Source organism: Platalea leucorodia (genome assembly GCF_965183815.1).
Source record: "Platalea leucorodia genome assembly, chromosome: 9".
Classification (NCBI taxonomy): Eukaryota; Metazoa; Chordata; class Aves; order Pelecaniformes; family Threskiornithidae; genus Platalea; species Platalea leucorodia.
This window is the reverse complement of record NC_138831.1, coordinates 10,073,852-10,092,447: the sequence shown is the minus strand read 5'-3', so window position 1 is coordinate 10,092,447 and position 18,596 is coordinate 10,073,852. Positions and strand designations below refer to the sequence as shown.

At 46.3% G+C, this 18,596-nt stretch overlaps 1 protein-coding gene across 1 annotated transcript in view; it reads left to right on the top strand.

The window, feature by feature from the left end:
• Positions 1-18,596, top strand: part of FRMD4B (FERM domain containing 4B) — a gene marked incomplete at its 5' end in the record, with an annotated part of 84,396 nt that overhangs the window by 59,419 nt on the left and 6,381 nt on the right. Inside the window, 8 exons of the mRNA XM_082321242.1 lie at positions 8,960-9,036; positions 10,160-10,298; positions 10,822-10,963; positions 11,802-11,935; positions 12,025-12,144; positions 13,418-13,646; positions 16,880-16,936; positions 18,297-18,444. Coding sequence (XP_082177368.1) covers positions 8,960-9,036; positions 10,160-10,298; positions 10,822-10,963; positions 11,802-11,935; positions 12,025-12,144; positions 13,418-13,646; positions 16,880-16,936; positions 18,297-18,444 — 1,046 coding nt within the window. The remainder of the gene's footprint in view (positions 1-8,959; positions 9,037-10,159; positions 10,299-10,821; positions 10,964-11,801; positions 11,936-12,024; positions 12,145-13,417; positions 13,647-16,879; positions 16,937-18,296; positions 18,445-18,596) is intronic.

The window sequence follows — 18,596 nt, the reverse complement described above, 5'->3', positions numbered from 1 at the left end:
TCCATGAAATGCAGGGGGAACTGTGTGAAACTGCAGGCCTGTTTAGGCAACTGTATGTTTCCATGATGCAACAAGTTGTAAGGGGGGATTGAGAGTACATGCCAAATACTGGAGGTCGTTCTTCTCTTTTTCCATCCCTGTGCTCTCCAGTGTGTCTCCTGCAGAGTGAACCCTGCCAACAACCTCCCTTGTTGTTTAAACAAGGCAGAGGGCCCCGTATCGCACTGCTGGCTCCCTCAAAGCCCCTGTCAGCCAGCCGCAACAGGCTCTTCTGCCGGCAGCCTTGAAAACCCATCATGCAGCCCAGGCACACGATGTGTTGGGAGCTTGCCCAGTCCTGTAGCTGCATACGTCTCCCTGCAACAGGACTGAGCCCTGATAGTCTTTGAAGAGTTATTTAACGCGCTTGGCTGGGGGGAAGAGCCAGCACTGCATGTGCAGGGGCCGGCGGTGTGTGGTTGCTTTCTGGTCATGTCTTTGTTGGAACATCTAAGCCATGAGGAGATGGAGACCTGGGGTTTTGCTGTTCTCCTTCCCCGGGAATGATCTGGGCAGGAGCTCACATGAAGTGAGTGCTTCCTGCCAGGGAATTTTATATTTGCAAAATGATATTGTTTAGTGTATTTGTGCCAAAAAACACAGCTTAACAAAACTTCCTTGTTAAGAGTAATTCCCCTTCAAGCTCCCAACTTGATCTTCTCTTTTTCCAGAGCAGGCTATGACTTGGTTTCTTTTGGTATATTTATATACCTGTGTGTCCAAGGTTGAACTCATATGTCCTTCCTTTGCTTTGTTTAGTAAAGCACATAGTTTCGTCCCAGGTCTTTCTTACCATGCCTCTTCTAAACGACAGTGACACAAGAGGAACCCTAAAAAATGAAGTCAATGTTAATGCAGCCATTGATCATCAAAGGAGAGCATCAAGGAGCTCCTCTTGCTCTTGAGCACTTCCCTGTTTGTAGGTAACATCTACAAGATTTTCAGGTCAGGTCAAACACGGATGGTTCTCTAGCCAAGATGTCCAGCTGTGACCAGCAATGCTTTCCAAGTAAATGCAGCCTGCCTGGCTAGAAGCATTGCTTCGCCAAGCAGTTTTTATGCTTGTGGGATTTCAGTTTACAACATCAACCAGGCAGATTAAGAACATTTTTTAAGGTCAGCAGGGCCCAGATACCAAGTCACACCCTGCTGCAGTTAGTTACAAGGCGTTGCCTTTGAACGTAGCAGGAGCTGTGTTTAAGAAAAATAAAATAAAATAAAAACCAAAGGTCACCTCTATAGTGAAAGTGTTACAATGGAAATTATAATAGTTGTCTCCTTTACTGTAATTATAATTATACAACCGAGGATAGAGATTAAAAGGGAAGGTGGGAGAGAGGAGCCTAAAGGCAGAGGGAAGGTTTAATGCCAATAAGCTGATTGAAAAAGTGGGGATGGATATGGCTGTAGTATCCTTACAGATTTCTGTCTGGTGTTAATAGAAGGGGACAAAAATGACTTAAGCTACAGCTTGTCCGAGTCATGACTACTTTTAACATGTTGCAAACAGTTTATTTATAGAAAAAGTGTATCAGAGTTTGAAATACAAAGTGCACTTCTGATGTGATCCATGGAAGTAATTGCAATCAGCTTGCTTTCGGGGGGGAAAACAGATGCTGGGTCTAGAGAGGCACCCACGTCCAGACTTGGTTTTGGAGTTAAAATGTTGAGACACTGCTGTTTATTTCAGTGTAGCTGTAGCCTTGCTGACTGTGGTGCAGCAGACAGAAGTTTCTTTTTAGCCAGTATTGTTGTTTGTTCATATTTATGAATGTATCGGAATATATTTCAGAGAGAGAAGAGTCTGTATAGCTTGCCTGAGTCTCTGAGGAGTCAGCAAGCACAGTCCTTTCTGAAGCAGCAGGCAAGAGGGGGAGTAGGCATGTGAACTATGTCTGTCTTTTGGAGCAGAGGTGCTAGTTTTGCTGGATTTAGCAGAATTTTCTTGCTTTGCTTTTCGGGATGGAGCCAAACTCACAACTGCCATGTGCTGGTGTTATCCTGCTGTTTATACTGTGGATCAAAAGTGCTGTTGTGTTTATCCCTAGCCATCTGGGAAAGAGAATCCTTATTGTGCTCCACTTCTCCAGTTAGTGATGTTTAAATATACATGCAGCTGATTAACTCAATAAAAGGGAAAGGCTGAGTCCAAGTCTAATGAACACCAAGCTGGCCTTTCCTAATTTTAAAGGTACAAGTGATCTCTGGGTGTGCAAACCTCTCTGATACTGGCTGCAGTGGGCAAGCTGTTGAGTTTCAGGTGGGAGGCTTTGAACAGGAATTGGTGCCTGTGCTCCAGCTGAATTGATGCCAGGCAGTTTTATGCTGCTCCCCATGTCGTCTGTGCCATGTTAATGGCTGCTATCAGATGTAGATGTAATGTGTTCATCACAGGCATCTGGTAAGAGCTAAGTTCATATTCAGAATAATAATATATATATATATTTAAAAAAAAAAATCTAACTGCACTCATTAATGCAGTGTCAATTAATTCCCAACAAATATAACCATCCTGCTCAAAAAGTGAAATCTTTTGGCTTTATCCAAGTAGGTCTTTAGGCAAAGAGACCTAAATATGAGCCTTGGAGCACAGTGGTTATCCCAAGATTTTGTTGTTGGATCAACACTGTTGTGTGAAGTCCAAGGTTGAGAACTCTTCACAGGAAACAACTTGCAAGACAGACCTGGATGAAGCAATCTCCAGATGCGTATCACCCAGCCTCGCCAGTGCTTGCACATGTACCGTCAGTCACCCGTGAGGGGAACGTGTGGTGGTGGAGAGGACAGTGTGTAACTCAGGGCTGGACCAGGAGAACCTGCCGTGTCTGTCTGTCTGTGTAAAGCTGGCTGGGGAGGTTTGAGTCTGGCTAGTAATATTTTGCTGGTTGACCTGAGATGGTTTGGAGAAAGGAGTTTTGTTGCTGTAAGTCACTCCTGAAAGCTTGTATTTCTTTGGAAGCGGTTTCTAGCGAAGCGAGCCCATGTTTTACCCCTCGCCCGGGACTGCGAGCTGATGGGAGCCAAGGGGAGCACTGTCCTCCAGCGCTGTAATAGACTGAAAATGGAGAATTATTTTTTGTGTCATTTATGAAAATTGTCTTTTTCTTCACAGATAAAAGCAGCGGCTCCACACTGGCTGGAGGTTACACTGAGCTCAGTTGATTATAATCCTGAAGTCTCACAGGGCATAAAAAGACTGGGTTTGGCAACCCTGGTTCAGATTTCAGCTCAGACCTAGGATTAACTCTGCAGTCCTGCTGCTTTGCGAACGTATTCTCCCTTCAGCTGCAGTTAATACCGAGAGATGCCTCCTGCTTGCAATGGGGTGGCATGCCAAGATCCTGTCCCCAATCTCCTCTGAATCAATTAGGAAAAGCATAAAACGAGTCCCAGGACTTCGTATGCTGTTTCAAAACAGAGTAGATCTCCCTTTTATCTCTACCCCTATTCTTCTCGCTGGTGAGATAAACAATGCGTCGTCTTGTTTATGGAGCGTGTACGAGGGTATGAGTTGAGTTTATTCTGCGTTCAGCCAATATGTGGTGATCCTCTGAGGGATGGGAATGTGAGAAGGCAGCTTGCTGGCTTTTTGACTTGTTCTCCCACTTCATTGTGTTTCTGTGGGCGACTCCCTGGTGATAAATGAACTATAATATCTGAAGAGAAGAACTAATCTTGGTATGGTATTGTTTCAAATCTACAAGGATTTCGATTCTACTGCTGGTTGTCTTGAATACATTATGTTCTCAGAAGTGTTTTTGTTAGAGTATACTAGTTTTGAAATGGGTAATATTTATGATATTTTTCTTTTACTTCAACATATACTAAGAGCTGATGCTGAAAGTTTTCCCTCGCGGAACATTTACTTAATGTAAATTTGCTGTCCTGCTTTGCTGAATGGTTCAGAACACAACAGCATTTATACAGGCTTCTCAGCAGGCGTATCTAACTAGGCAGAGATTTCTTTTACGGTGTTTATTTCTCGCCAACTAGAAGCCATTGGTTTAGACGAGATACTAAGTGTGCATAATTATTTAAAATAAACACAGAGCTGTTATGAGACCGCTCTGAAATTCAGTTCCTTCCAGATGTGCAGAAAGTTGCTTGAGTGTCACCTGCCCCAAAACAAACAGGTTTTGGGACAGGTTTTTTTTGGTGCCGAGGCATCTCTCATTCTGGTTAATGCCAATGCTAGTGAGAACTGGGCAAGGATGGATCATAATGTATTAGAAAAAAATGTGACTGAAGAGGCTTTTAGAGGACTGGCTTAATATGTAAGAGATGAAGGATGCCTCCAGGTGAGCTCTGCCAATTTATTATGCTGGCACAGGTGGGAGCCGTCTGCTGCCTTCTCTCAGAAGTTGCTGCAGGTGAGGCAGTTGGGCTCTCCTGCCATCCCCTCAAATGCCTCCCTCCATGGCCAGGCATAGCAATGTAAAACAAAAAGATTTCAGTTGAAGGTAGCATGCCAGACAGCAAACTGCAGCGGAGGGGCTGAAACACAGCCCTTCTTCCACCGTTGCGGGCAGGGTGGTAATTTCCTTCATCGGGGTGGAGTACATTCCTGTGGGCAGAAATCGTTTATGTTTCCTTGGTCTGAATTGCCAGATTTGTCTTGAGATTGCCGTTCCCAGCCAGTCCCTGTGATGCTGGTTGCCGAACCTCCTTCCAGGCACTGCACGTACCATGAGGTGCTTTGAAAGTGCTTCCCGAGGGAAAGGCTGCTGCAAATGCTGCAGTATGGTTTGCACTTCCACGCTGACCTTACCCAGTGATCCCTTGGGTGGAAATTCAGAGATGTGAGTAATTTAGCTCTTGGTCAGAATTTGCCATCAACCTTGGAAACATCCCAGGTGCAACCCTGGCACATGTTGTGCTTGGCCACGCAACCCCTGCAGCCAGCTTCTTTCCAGATTTTCACACCCTTGCGAAAAAAGAAAAAGAAGAAAAAAAAAAAAAAAAAAGGATTTTTTAAATCTTTTTTTTTTAAACAAAATGGATCAGGCTGATAGGAATATTAAGCAAAGGGCCCCTGAGCAGCTCTCTTGCACATCTCTCGAGGTGGGGGCTCTGCCAGCTCCTGCTCTGCGATCCTGATGGGGCCGTTTTTCCAAGCCAGTGAGCTCCTGCTGTCAGGCCCAGACAAACTTGCATTTTATTCAAAACTGGATGCAAGATCAGCCAGGTAAAAAACCAGCTGCTTCTTTTATTAAGGTGTTTCACTACTTAAGCAGTCTGTGTCTGCTTTGTGTCTTGTTAGACTACAATTACAGCTCTTTTAGCATGGGAAAGAGGGTTAGGAGGGCGATATCTTTTTGTTCAGCATTCTGTAGTGTCTCGAAGAGGATCACAGTAGAAATGCAGGAAGCTTAAACTCATGGGCTGGCAAAAGCAGCAGCTGGGTGGTAGGAGTCTGGCTGGTGCACAGAGGTGCCTGAGTAATGAGGTGTGATCAGAGAGCTTTGCACCTCCGCCTTCTCCAAAAAGACCCAGAAAACAAACCTTGACCAGGCCAAATTCTGCCTGTAGAGTCGGACAGGCAGCCCCTGCTATGCTCAGTGGGAGTTTTCCTATCTAAATGGATGGGAAGGCTATTAAGAAAACATTCATTAGCTCAGGTGGACCTAATCATCTGGTTAAAGGGAACATACATTGCAAAACTTCCACAAAAACATTTTAATTATTCCTAATTGTTCTTCCAGCCCTCAAAAACCAGTTTCAGATTTCCAGATTTTTTTTTTTACAACTCTTTTGTCTTTTAATATGCATGTAGTTTAGGTAAGATTGAAATTAGGAACGATTTAGAAACATGTCTATACAGAGTTAGGGATTATTTGAAGGGAGCAGGAAAACTCTAGTGCAGTGACAGTTTCCCGAGTATTGCCTTTTGACCACAATTTAGAAAAATTTTATCTGAAGGAGTTTGTAGAATTTCGTTTGGTTTACTCTGGTTTATTCTTTATTACTTTATTTTTGCCTTTGTTTGTATTGAGGCCTTTTTTTCCTCTTGTCTTCATGAATCCAGACATGTTAGGCAGAAACTTGTTAATACATTCCTTCATTATTATTTTTAAGTGCACCTGTATGAATACTATTTGTCCACAACTTATTCTGAAGCTACTCATCTAATCATTGGTCTTTTTTTTTTTTAATGACCTGACTGCAGGAGTTGATTGCTACGGAGCTTATATTGTTCTTAAGTGAGGTAGCTTAAGGACAGGGTGCTTTTCAGTCCGTAAGAGCAAAAATGTGTCCTGTGTGCAGAATTTCAAACACTGCTTCCCCATCTCTCCTGCCACGGAGCAGCAGAGGGGGGAGCTGGAGTTATCCCAGTCCCGTGTGTCTTCGGGCAAGGAGGCAAATATCTTTGTGCTGAATGTACCCGGCTGCAAATGCTTCGGGCGCCTGTCAGCTCCTTTTTGGGCTGGGATGGATCTCACAGGGTGGGGAGGAAATGGGGCAAAGCTCTACCCACATCCTGAGGCAATTCCATGCAGGTTTCCTTACAAATGCAAAGGCTTTTTTTTTTTTTTTTTTTTTTTTTTTTTTTTAATCGTTCTTGGCACCACAGATGATCAGGGATGCATCTCACCCGGGGGTTGCCGTTGGATTTGCACAGGCAGCTGCTCATGGAAGGGTGCGCCCAGCCCCTTGGAGTGCCGGCGTGTCCCTCTGCCGGGGCAGGAGGCTGCTCAAGGCGGTGGGGCAGCTGCGTGTTGTCCCCCTGCCACATGCGACCCTCTTCACCCCCGCTGCCCCTAGGACAGCTCACCCTTCTCCCGCAGCCCTCGGGAATGCCGAGCGCGTCCGGAGGGGAAAAACCCAGAGGAAGCGATAAAGGGGACAGGGTGTCAGCACCCGCAGCCGATAAGAGGCAGCGAGGCAGTGTTTTTTCCAGAGGTCATGTTTGAAGCACACCCGTCGTTTTTACGAGCGTGGGAGCGGGGCGGCCGGGAACGCGGCGCGATGCTTCTGGTCCAACCTGTTGCCTCTCGGGCGTGAGTCAACGCCGGCAGGGCCGGGACTCGGCCGCCGCGGGGGCCCGGGCTGCCTGCTGAGCCCCCTCGCCATGCTGGCTCCCACCTCGGCCCCCTGCGCAGCCTCAGGGTGCTCTGAAGGGGTGCAGCCCCTTGGTAGAAACCCTCGTCTGTTCTCTCCTCGGTTCAGTTTTCCATTTATCTTGAGGGAAAGGGTGGGTTGGGGAGGCGTCGCCGCCGGGAGAGGCGGTGATGTCAGGCATGTGTCAGCAGTGGGAGGCGAAGCCGGCGAAAGCGGAGCAGCACGACAGGCCGCCGGCAGTGGGGAGGGATGGCACGGCGGCCGCCTCTTGCTCTGCTCTTCTCATGTCGCCCTTGACGCTTTCCGGAGCGGCCGGTGGTGCCGGGGAGAAGGGGCCGGTGGTGCGGGGAGGTGAGTGCGGGGAGGGCAGCCTGCCCGGCGGGCTGAGCGGGGCGGGGGGCCGCCCGCCCGCCGGGGTCCGGCGGGGGATCCCTGCCTGCTGCGGCACCCACGGGCGCTATTGCTCAACGTCCGGACGTACTGCCTGAGCTGTTTTCTTGTTAAATTTTTTAAAATTTATTTATTTATTTAATAGCTTAATGCCAAGTTATAAAGAGGGCACTTCTGAAAGTAGTGTGATTGGACAGGGTGCCTTCAATACAAAGATAAACTTAATTAAGCAGCAGAGTAAAACTTCCACGATCTTTCAGAAAGTGACTTATTAGTTTACATAAATGACATTTCCCCTTTGCTGCATTTTTCATATAGCAGGATCTAATAATAAATTGTAGTATTACAAAGGAAAGTTTTAACTAAACAGAGGGAAAGGTCACTGAAAGAGCCAGAGTTTTCCCCACAAGCACAGGCACTGGGTTATGTTTCATTTACGATTTGTGTTAAGAATGTTTTAAATGAAGCATGGCATAATATGTAATTTTTTACCAAACTTGAAGTTCTTCTGTAGTCGGAGCGCGGCGTGTTGGGTTTTGGCAGAGGTGAGCGGGAACGTTGTGTGTCCTGGGGACTTCTGGTGCGGTGGCTACAGCCTTGAATGCTTTCGGAAAACTCCTGTGGGGAAGGAGGAGGTTGCTGTAATGGCTCGGGTGCCTGGGCTGGATCACTGACTTTCCAAGCTGATCTCTCCCACTTAACGCTGGCCCTGCCTGCCCGTCCTGGGTGGAAGTTCCTCAGGCACCTCCCCGCGGGCTCTGGCAAGCAGCCGGCTGTGAACTACAGCGTGTGCTGCTGCACCCCGTCATCTTCGGGTGACACCCTTGGGGACACCTGTACGGGTCTCCATGTGCACCCACGCACCCTGGCACTGCTGGAGAAGGGGGCAGGAGGTGGTGCTGCAGAAACCTGCACCGAGGGGCCGGGGAACAGCTTAGCCAAAGCTGGGCTGAGAAGATGCAGCCCCTGATGGATCATCTCTGGAGAGTGGCTAATGCTGGTGCAGAGGGAGAGCAGATTCGTATGAAATTCTGATCCCACGGGTGCAGCTGCCAAGCCCTGGTTGACTTTGATCTCTTCTCCCAGCTGGCACTTTGCAGGAAATCTGTGGTTTCCTTACAGAAGTATGTGTTGTGGGGTGGCTTCTTCTTGGAGCTGCTCTTTCTCTGTACGTTTTGTACCCCTGCTCCAGAATGTCATGCTGAATCTCTCACCCAGTGTCTTCACAAGAGAAAGGTCTTGGTTTTCCTCGAGCCACTGCCGTTCCCTGGGGATGTGCTGACTGAGGGAAGAGACCATAGGTGTCTATGCAATTACTTTGTATAGAGATTTTTGCATCTAATCAGAGAGAAAAGGACATAGCTGAAGATACACAGGAGTTGTAATTTGCTGAAATTGTATAACCTTGGGGGGAGAAAACTGGTGGTTCTTGGAGTAACACTGTTCTGCTTCTCTCTCCCAATTCTCCTAGCTATTTCAATGGAAACAGCTGGAAAATCTCTATTTCCGTGAAAAGAAATTTGCTGTGGAAGTACACGATCCCCGCAGGTAAGGCTGGAGGAGGCAGTTGTAGCAGCAGGATGAATCTTTACCCAGACTGAGGATTCATCATCTTGTGTTAACAGACGGGGATGGGAGGTGCCTCCGAGTTCAGCACAGACCTGAGTTTACTCTGGGCTTTGCAATACTGAGCCTGATCCTGCGTTTGGCAGGACAGACCAGGGCTGGGTCCGGTCTGTGGGCAATGGACAAGTAGTGCTGCAGTGTTGCAGAAGGAAGGTGATAGCCATAGTGAGCAACCTGGAGCAACTCTTCATGTGTTACAGCTCTGGGTGTCCTTCTCTCAAATTGCCTATGTTGTCCGCTGAGGGAGTTCTTGGAGCAGAAGGATGACTATTTGTCATGGCCAAATCTGCTCGCTTTACAAAACCCTTCCCTGAGAGGCCGCTGTAACGTGCCTGTGCAGCAGGAGATCCGGGAATGCAGCCAGCAGGACCTGGACAGGACTTTCTTGCATACCTTCTGCCCTCCCCTGCCTTGGCAGCGATGCTCCCTCCTCTGAGCTTGAGCCGTCAGGGGCCTGAAGGAGCACTGCCGGTTAGGATGGGAGCTCACCCGCAGGCTGCTTTCCTGTGCTTTCCCCTCAAGATCCCTCCCAAGAAGAAAGAGCCTTTGCCCAGGGTGAATTTCTGACTCCACCTTTCTTTCTGCTTCTCCTGCTGCCATTCTTTCTACCTCTGGCACAGGACTGCTGTGCCTCTCAGGTGGGCCAGGAGTAGCCACAAGATGCCCTGCTGATCCCTCCAGGTCCCCCGTCCTGCCCGATCTCTCCTTTCAGGGTGCCATGGCAGTCTGCTCGCCCTTTCTAGGTTTATAGCTTACCCAGCTGTTGGTCTCAGCGACACAATTGCGTTGCTGAACTAAAGGCACAGCAGTTGCTGCTGCTTCATGTTGCAAAGCTCAACCAGGAGGGGCTTTAACTTTAACTTTGTAAAATGAAGGGAAGGTTAAGAAGGAGGAAGGGCAGCAGCACCGGGTGGTGGGGAGAAGGAAATCCAAGTTTTCACACCTCTAAAATAAAGGCTGAGCCTTGCCTGGTTGAGAGAGAGGCATTTGGGACTTTAAACCTCAAAGATCTGTCTTGAAATTGCATTTCTTTTCACCTCCTCAGAATTTCAGTGTCAAGAAGGACCTTTGGTCAGAGTGGACTGGTAGTGCAAACCTGGTATGCAAACACTTCCCTGATCAAGTCCATCTGGGTGATGGCAATCAGTCAACACCAGTTTTACTTGGACAGAAAGCAAAGCAAAGTAAGTTGTAAGGCATTTTACTGTAGGCATAAGTTTCAACACCTTTCCTGTATATCCTCCAGTGTATTGTTGTTCCATGGATAAACTAGTCTCCAGAGAAAAACATACAAATTGTTTTTGTCCACGTTTTGAGCAGGCTATTAGTGACAGTATTGTAATTCGATCCATTTTAGCCTGCCTGCAATTAAGAGCTATGGCAGTGTAATAACAGAAGAGGGAATTCTCACTTCTCAGTATTTAATCTGCTTTTTCTTTTGTCTCCTTCTTGTGTTCATTTTGAACACGGTGCAAACAGCAATGAGATTTTTATTTGGGAGATGGTTCAGGCTTTGGGGGCAGAGGGGAAGAGGAATGCCAGCACCACCGTGTGCACCGCGAGCTCCTGCGTGATGCTGTTGCTTTAGCCCTTAATTTTGTGGGAGACGAGGTGTGAAATGTCATCTTCTGTGACCCTGTGTTCTGAAGTTAATTAGAGGTAACTTGATGAGGCTGGAATTATTTTTTTCCCCCCAAACTCCTTCAGGCAAAAATTCCTTCAGCTAGAAGTTTGGATGATATCGCCATGGATCTGACAGAGATGGGAACACCAAAAGTTTCAAAGCTAGTGACTTTGGAGGCAAAGAACCAGCTTATTATGGCCAGCAATGGCAGTTTGATCTCATCAGGTAAATACTTCGTGTAAATGCAAGGTAGCGAAGTACCGTGGGGCTTGTGTATGTTAAAAGGGAAAACAAGGCTAGCTGACCATAAATACAGTGACGTATGTGAAGGCATGTATTAGTTATGTATCTGAAACAGTAATGTCAATGGTATAATCTGCTGTTCCCCCACACACAACTAAATAAGAAAATAAAAATATGCTAGATGGATAAACGCCCATATACTGTTAGTCCATGAATAATTTGATATCAGTTTACCAGTCAATCAGTCCTTGAATGACTGTAAGTGTCATTAAAATCCGAGGGAAATTTGATCCAGGCTAACTTTAAGCGCTTGTACTAGGAGTTGAATTGCCTCAAGCTTCCTCAAGAACGAGGAGAGAAGATAAATGCTTCCAAATAAAGCTCAGCTCCGGAGTGGACTTTAGATTTCTCCCTTGACTCTGGAGGAGGGGAAAAGGAGGGAGGTAAAAGTCTGGCTGCCACACATAGGTGCCTCGAGGTGAAGCCCAAGTGGGGAGCCTCAGCCTGTCTTGAATGCAAAGTCAAAGCTAGAATATCAAGTATATTGTAGATACCCCTAACGCATTGATTTATATTCTGGGTGGTGGGTTTTTGGGGTGTATACTTGGGACTTATCATGCAAGTATATACAGTGGGGGTTTGAAAAAGTGTAGATTTCCTAAAAAGCTGCTTGCTGGATGACACAAGAGCTGGACATCGCACTTTGAATAACATGTTGTTTTACTGGGCTGGACTGCTTTGGGGAGATCTCTGCTTAACCTGACCACAAAAAAATGGCTTTTACCTGCAAATCCTCTGATACAGAGAGTGTATTTTTCAGGCTCTCAGGATTCAGAGGTCAGTGAAGAACAAAAGAAGGAGAAAATTATGGAACTAAAGAAGAAAGAGAAACTCCTTCAGGAAAAACTGCTTCAGAAAGTTGAGGAGCTGAAGAAAATCTGCCTGCGAGAAGCGGTGAGAACTGCACCTTATGCTGGGGTCGGGGTGGGCAAGAGCCCTTCTCTCCCCCCAGGCCTTCACGTGGAGCCCTCTCTGTTCCCTAGGAGCTGACGGGCAAGATGCCCAAGGAATATCCTCTGAGCGCTGGAGAGGAGCCTCCCCAGGTCAGGAGACGTGTTGGCACGGCCTTCAAGCTGGATGACAACCTGCTCCCGAGTGAGGAGGTGAGCGCTGCACTTTGTTTTCACAGTGAAGGTGGGGTGGCCAGACCGGTGACCAAAGCCAGGTGTAAATAATCCAGCTCTTCCCTGATTGTTTAAGAGAAGGCAGCTAGGACAGTCGCTTGCATGGGCTGGGAAATTTAGACCGGTACCGCCCTTATTTCAGCCATGCTCCCTTTGAAATGATCAGGAAGTTGGCTGTTTCAAAAGGCCTTAAAATCCCCTGACGTGAACCCCTGATTTCGCCACGCTGCTTGAATTTTAATGGACATTTTGCTGCTAATTAGAGAAGAGCAGGTGCATAAGGCCATTTGGCAACACATGACTATGAGCTTTTCTTAAGCATTGATTTGTGTCGGGTTGAGATTGTGTTTGAACCCAGAACGTGGCAGGGGTGTGCGCTGTCCCCCTTGCAAAATTATCTGTCCATAAGCATAGTTGTGTGACAGGTGACAGCAGGAGGAGACTTCTCTGGCTTAATGCAAGTTCCACCTAAGTAAAAGCTCTGTATATTGCTCAAGAAGCCAATATGAACTTTGCTGGCAGAGACTGACTCAGGAGATATGGTAATTCAGATATATGCAGTTTCTGGACACATACTGTTCCCCCTCATTCCTTGTGAGATTTGTTAACAAGCTGTATCATCCAAATAGTAAGTAGTTGCTGGGCACTTTGCATCTGCCTTTCACCAAAAACTCGCTGCCGTGGCTTACAGTGCTGGTGTAATCCATGTCTGCAGCAAACTGATGCTATTGAAGCAAAATCCTACTGACCAGATTTAATAACGTGTTGCTTAGCACCTCTGCAGTGCCTTTCATCCAAGCCTCTCAAAGTTGTTTACAAACAATTAATTAAAGCCTCCAACTCCCTGTTACGTAGGTATGGTGATTTCAATTGCCATTTTTAATTTCTCTAAAGCAGAGAGATTTTTGAACAGGTGTTTTCAGGCTTGGACTTGGAGCAGGAGGTTTAACAGCCCGCAGGTTGGCTTGTGTAACAGAAGGGTCTAAACCTGAATTTAGGTGTCTATTTTACGTCACCCAGGCTTGAGAACTTTGGACCTTTCTCAAGAGATCTCATAATCTTACACTTGTCAGAGAAATAAGATGTAAGGATTTAACATGCTTAGATCGTCTTGTGTATAAACTCTGGTATTTCTGTGTTTTATGCTCAATATTTCACTTCATTACCACAAAAATAGATCTTCTATCCAATAACCATCGCTGATAATTTCTACCCAGAGTAGAAGCAAATAACTCATCTCATGAATTTGCAGGATCCCGCTTTACAGGACTTGGAGAGCAATTTTATCATACAGCAAAAGCTGGTGGAAGCTGCAAAGAAGCTTGCCAGTGAGCCAGACCTCTGCAAAAATGTGAAGAAGAAAAGAAAGCAAGAATATGCTGATGCTGTAAAAAAGCTGCAAGAGATAGAAAATTCCATAAATGAATATAGAATCAAGTGTGGCAAAAAACCAACCCAGAAATCAACTCTTACTCTACCAGGTAGGCAAGAGAATTCCCCATGTTCTGATGAAAACGGGGGGAGGGAAGTAATTTGGCTCACAAGTTTTGTTTACATCTCCTCTGTATGATTTTTATCTTCTCCAGGGCAATTAAGTAAGAAAAACAGAGATGCAATTGCTGTATCTGATACAGTAAGTGCACTGCTTATAGGCTGAGGGCAGAATAAGCTGCAGTTTTAGCAACAAGTGCAGGCACGTTCCAGCACCAGGTACAGACTGCAGGTGCTATACATAGAGAGGCTGGCAGGAGCATCTCAGCCAAAACTGGTGTGGTGTCCGAATTCATAGTGTATTGAGTGCAGTTGTACGTCTAAGCTGCCATATGCAAGACCTCTCTCCCTTCCGCAATGCTTGAGTTCTAGCGTGTGAGTTTTTCTACAGGATTGAGGAAATAAGGATCAAAGACTTTGTTTCTTGATTAAAAAGTACTGATTTCCAGGAAGACATAAGCGAAGTTCACGAGTTTATGAATACAAATAGTGGCAAACACATTTTTGACTAAATGCATTTGCCATTGATGAGCACAGTGAAAGCAGATACCCTTGCCTTCTCCATTCTGAAAGTGTGATTTTCCTCAGGGAGGTGAGGTTCTTGCTGCTTCATAGGATAAAGCATGGAAACTTGCTAGTATCCAAGCCAATTGAAGGAGTTTGGGAGTAGTAAAAGCTCATCAGTATTGCAGGTTCTTTAGGTTCTTTAGCGAGTAACAGTTTTAGGACATGTTTTACTTCTCTCCATGGAAAATGTGGATAATTGTTAATGTTTAATTGATTTCTTTTTTCCCCTTTGTCCTGGAGGAAATGCCGTTTCGTGAGGTTAGTGGGGCTTTTCCTGGGAGTCGCAAAGTGGGAAAGAAAATGCAAGATTTTTCTACTGTTTATATCGATACCCTCTTACTGAGCCTTGAGATGAGACCTCTTGCCAATATGTGTTTTCCCTGGAGGATACCCTTCTCCTGTGCACTGCTGGGTTTCTCTTGGGGAAACTTCCACCCTGCCCCATTCCTGTTGAAAGCTTGGTTTGGATTCTTACCCAGCACAAACCACGGCAGCACTGGGCTATCCATCATCACAAAGTGCTTGTTCTGAAAGGTTGATGATTGCTATTTAATGTGGCTCAGCTAGGTCCTGATTGACGGAGATGAGGAAAACATCTGTTTTTCCAGTCTCTTGCTCACCAATCTGGATACTAATAGTGGGAGGCCCTGTATTACCTGGGACATGTGGTGTGTAGTAACAACCAAGAAGTTACTGAAGGCCAGTGAGCAACGAGAGCCCTGTGAGGCAGCATCCGTGCACAGTCACTGCTGTTTGTTGCAGGTGGTTTTTTTGTCTTGTGCAAACAAGCGACTTAGGAGTTGGTCCTTACACATTCAGCCCATCATTTTTCAGCATTTGATGCATCCTTGTTTGCTGTCTGAGAAGGTGGACACAGCCAGAAGGGACTGGACTCCGTGTCTCAGAGGGTCTCCTGTCCTGCAGGCAGGGACTGCAAGACAGCAAATACTTAGCCAGCAGTAAGTTAGCTGCATTCCCTTCCAGTTCCTGACTCTTGCAGTGCAATGTGTTTTTGTTTAGCTGAAGTAGAATTGTCATCTGCTTCAATAACTGATTTTATGTGTAACCTGTTCACCATTGCTGACTGTACTCTCGGGCTCAAGGTACAGGGTTTCAGAAAGCTGAGTAGTGATGAGTCACTTGCGGCTGTGAATTTGGGGAATGACTTGTTGGAAATGACGTGTTAAATAGCAACATTGATTTATTGAATCAAACCATAGCTATTTTCATCCCAGCCCCCAAGGGACAGGAGGTGAAGGACATACTGGACTGTCTCCTGCTCCCCATGTTCCACTGTCCCTTTCCTTTGCTTCCTCTGTAGCCTGGAGTTTCTTCCCCTTTTGCCGGGAACTGCACAGATTTGGGATTTAAATTCAGAGTGCCCCCATATGTCAGCATTGCAAACCCCACATGAATCCAGCAGTGTAGCTTTAGGCTGGCTTTTTTTTTTTTTTTCCTAGGTAGACTTTTTTCCTCCTTGCACTGGGCCCAGTTCCATATTTCACCACCACATGGTCAAACTCATGTGAATAAGCTCCCCTGAAGCTTTTTCCCAGTGTCGGGTTGCAAGCAGAGCTGCAACCCATTCTCGGTGGTCTGACAAGTCCCCGCAGGGCAGGGGCCAGCCCTGTTGTTTTGCCGTTCTTGAAAAGCTGCTCTGTTTACTGAATTCTTGTAACCAGACCTTTCCTCGCAGCAAAGCGGGACAGCAAGGGAGCAATGTACGCTGCATGTGCTCATGATGACTGATGGGAGAAGCAGGTGTCATACACGAAGTGGCTGCCACTGTCGTCTTTTGGTGCTTCCTTCCCCTTGTGCATGGAGGTTCACGCAGACCTTTTTCCCCACCGGTGCCGTGTCTTGCCAGAAACGGCCTAGGAACAGATTTTTCTCTGGGTTCATTATCTCTAGTCCTTTTTTTCATCACCAGCCTAATTTCGCTGCCGCTGCTGGTCTGTTTTAAACCTTAGCAAGGACAGGCTGTCTCTGAGTGAGTGACAGCATGTAGTATCAAGGTGAGAGGACAGGCAGGTGCAGCAAAGCGCTTTGAATAAATAACAAAATGTAAAAGAAACAGAAATAATTTGCAATGTCCGTACAACAGTTACTGCTCTCTGTGTTGTTGGAATTTGCAATAACTTGATTGAAATCAGTGGAATTATTCTGGATTGATATTAATTTAATTGAAACAGAATTTGTTTGCTGATGAAACATTCAAAAGTGAATGCCAAATTTCAAAAGGCATTTCGTACCTACCTGGTGGAATTTCAGGTGTACCTAGAGGAGATTAGATGCTAGCAGCCAAGATCTACATGTCTGTGTAGGCTCCTGACTCCTATTGGAGCACCAAAGCACCCTGTGAGATCTGTTGGAAGTTGGGTGGAAAACACCTTTGTAAATCTTGGCCTGATTCCCATTGCAGTTGAAAAAAACCTCCTTTGATAATTACGTAGGTAGCTTGCTGAACTGCAGGGAGTACAACTAGGTCGCGATATCTTCCAAAGCAGGGCTGTCTTCAGGCTGTTAAGGGCTAAAGCGTGCAGAGGGAGCGTTACAAGTAGCAGCTGTCTCTGATGCTGTAGAAAATAAACTGTATGTGATATTTGGAAATTAATGTTGGGTATCCTGTGCTTAAAGTGCTTGTTTCCGTTCACAGATGATATAATTCCATCTGAGAGCAGCTCCCTGTCCGATACAACCACCTATGATGATGGTATGTTGCTTATCCTTTTCTTCTTATGAATTGGCCTGTTCAGAGACATTCCTTTGACTTAATGTCCTTTAGCCTACTACTTTGGTGACTTTTCGATGACAAATTATAGCAGAGGAGAAAAGAGCTTAATCAGGAATGTGTTTCCTCATAATGGGTTAGTTATTGAAAGTTTCTGCTCTGTGAGCCGATCTGAGAGCCGATCTGAGTTGTCCTTAGAGAAGGTGATTGGTTTTAACATGACCAACCTGCAAGCTGAAGGCTTTGAATTTCAAACAAATACTTCATCCCTAGGACCTGGCCGGAGACAGATGAGCGGCTGGAGGAGTTACGAGCTGGGAGGATTTGCCCAGCCCTTCTGTCCTCACAGCTACTATAAAACTTAGAAGAAAAAAAAAAAAAAGTAGAATAGTCACAGATATTAACGATCTGTTTACGTTTTTCTGTTACCTAGTGAGCTTGCATCTTGCATGGGTATGGTGTTTGCTCAGCTTACTTATTTCACACACACACCCACAAATACACACATTCACGCCCTGTTCCACAAGGTGGAAAGGACTTGGCTTGCCTCTCCCTTAAACCGGATAATCATCATTTGGGGACAAACATTATCTAAATTATTACTCACTTTTCAGTTAGGGCCTAATTCTGATCTCACTTTGTCCCAGTTTTATACCCATACAACCCATCTGGTGCTTTAAAATGGAGTTACACCTGATTCCTGCTTGTACAAGTAGAAGTAGAGCCAGGGCTTTGGCTTCTGAAAGTGTTCTCTGTGATGCTCGTCCTGCATTTATATGCATTAGTTGGAGTTTCCTCTTGGCTCTGATGGGACCTGGGTTGTGCCCTAAGCAAAGTGAGAGCAAGGATCAAACCAGCATCTTGCCAATTGCCTTCAGCCAAATGTGTCTGTCAGTTGTCTTTGCTCATTCAGTCGCTTTTGAAGTCAGTCCCTTTTAGGTTGTATTTCAAAACTAATTCTTAAAATGTCATTTTCAAGTAAAGAGCTGGAAGGTGAGGGAGAGGAACTGGCCTTTGCAGAGGCTGAGCTTGCCTGCTCGGCTCTGGGAAAGCTGTGCTGCAAACAGGTGTTTTCCCAAGGAAGTTTCAATTTGTGATCTGGCACAGCCCCAAGCTGTGTGTAATCTCCGTAGGAGTCGGTGCTGCTGAGATCCGTATGAGCCTCCGCGAAGTCCTGTCCACATGAAGGAGAGCTCAGTGCAGGCAGCAGAGCCTTTCTAGATTCACAGCTTCTGTCCTTGTCTCTGTAGTGCAAAATGTTTCTGCTTAGGGGCTACAGATTTGCACATAGGGCAAAAAAATCAAGGGCTTTGCTAACAAAACACATATTCCTTTCCAACAGTCAGTGAATCGCTTCCTGTGCCAGCACAGAGACCCAGCTCTGCACAGCTTTCTCCAAAGCTTCCTCCACCAAAGTCCCTCGGGGTGGAGAGAATTCATCTCAGAAAGTCATCCATAAACGAGCAGCTCTTGGAAACCAGACACTCCAGGTAGGGCACGTCTCACTGCTGCCGTGCTCTCCGCCCTGCTGGCATGAGCTCAGTCTTGCCCCTGCCAAGACTCCTGTTGCTATCGGCACTCCAGCGGAGCCTGCTGCCTCCGCGCTCCTCTGCGATTACAGGATTTGGTGATGGGAGCTAAA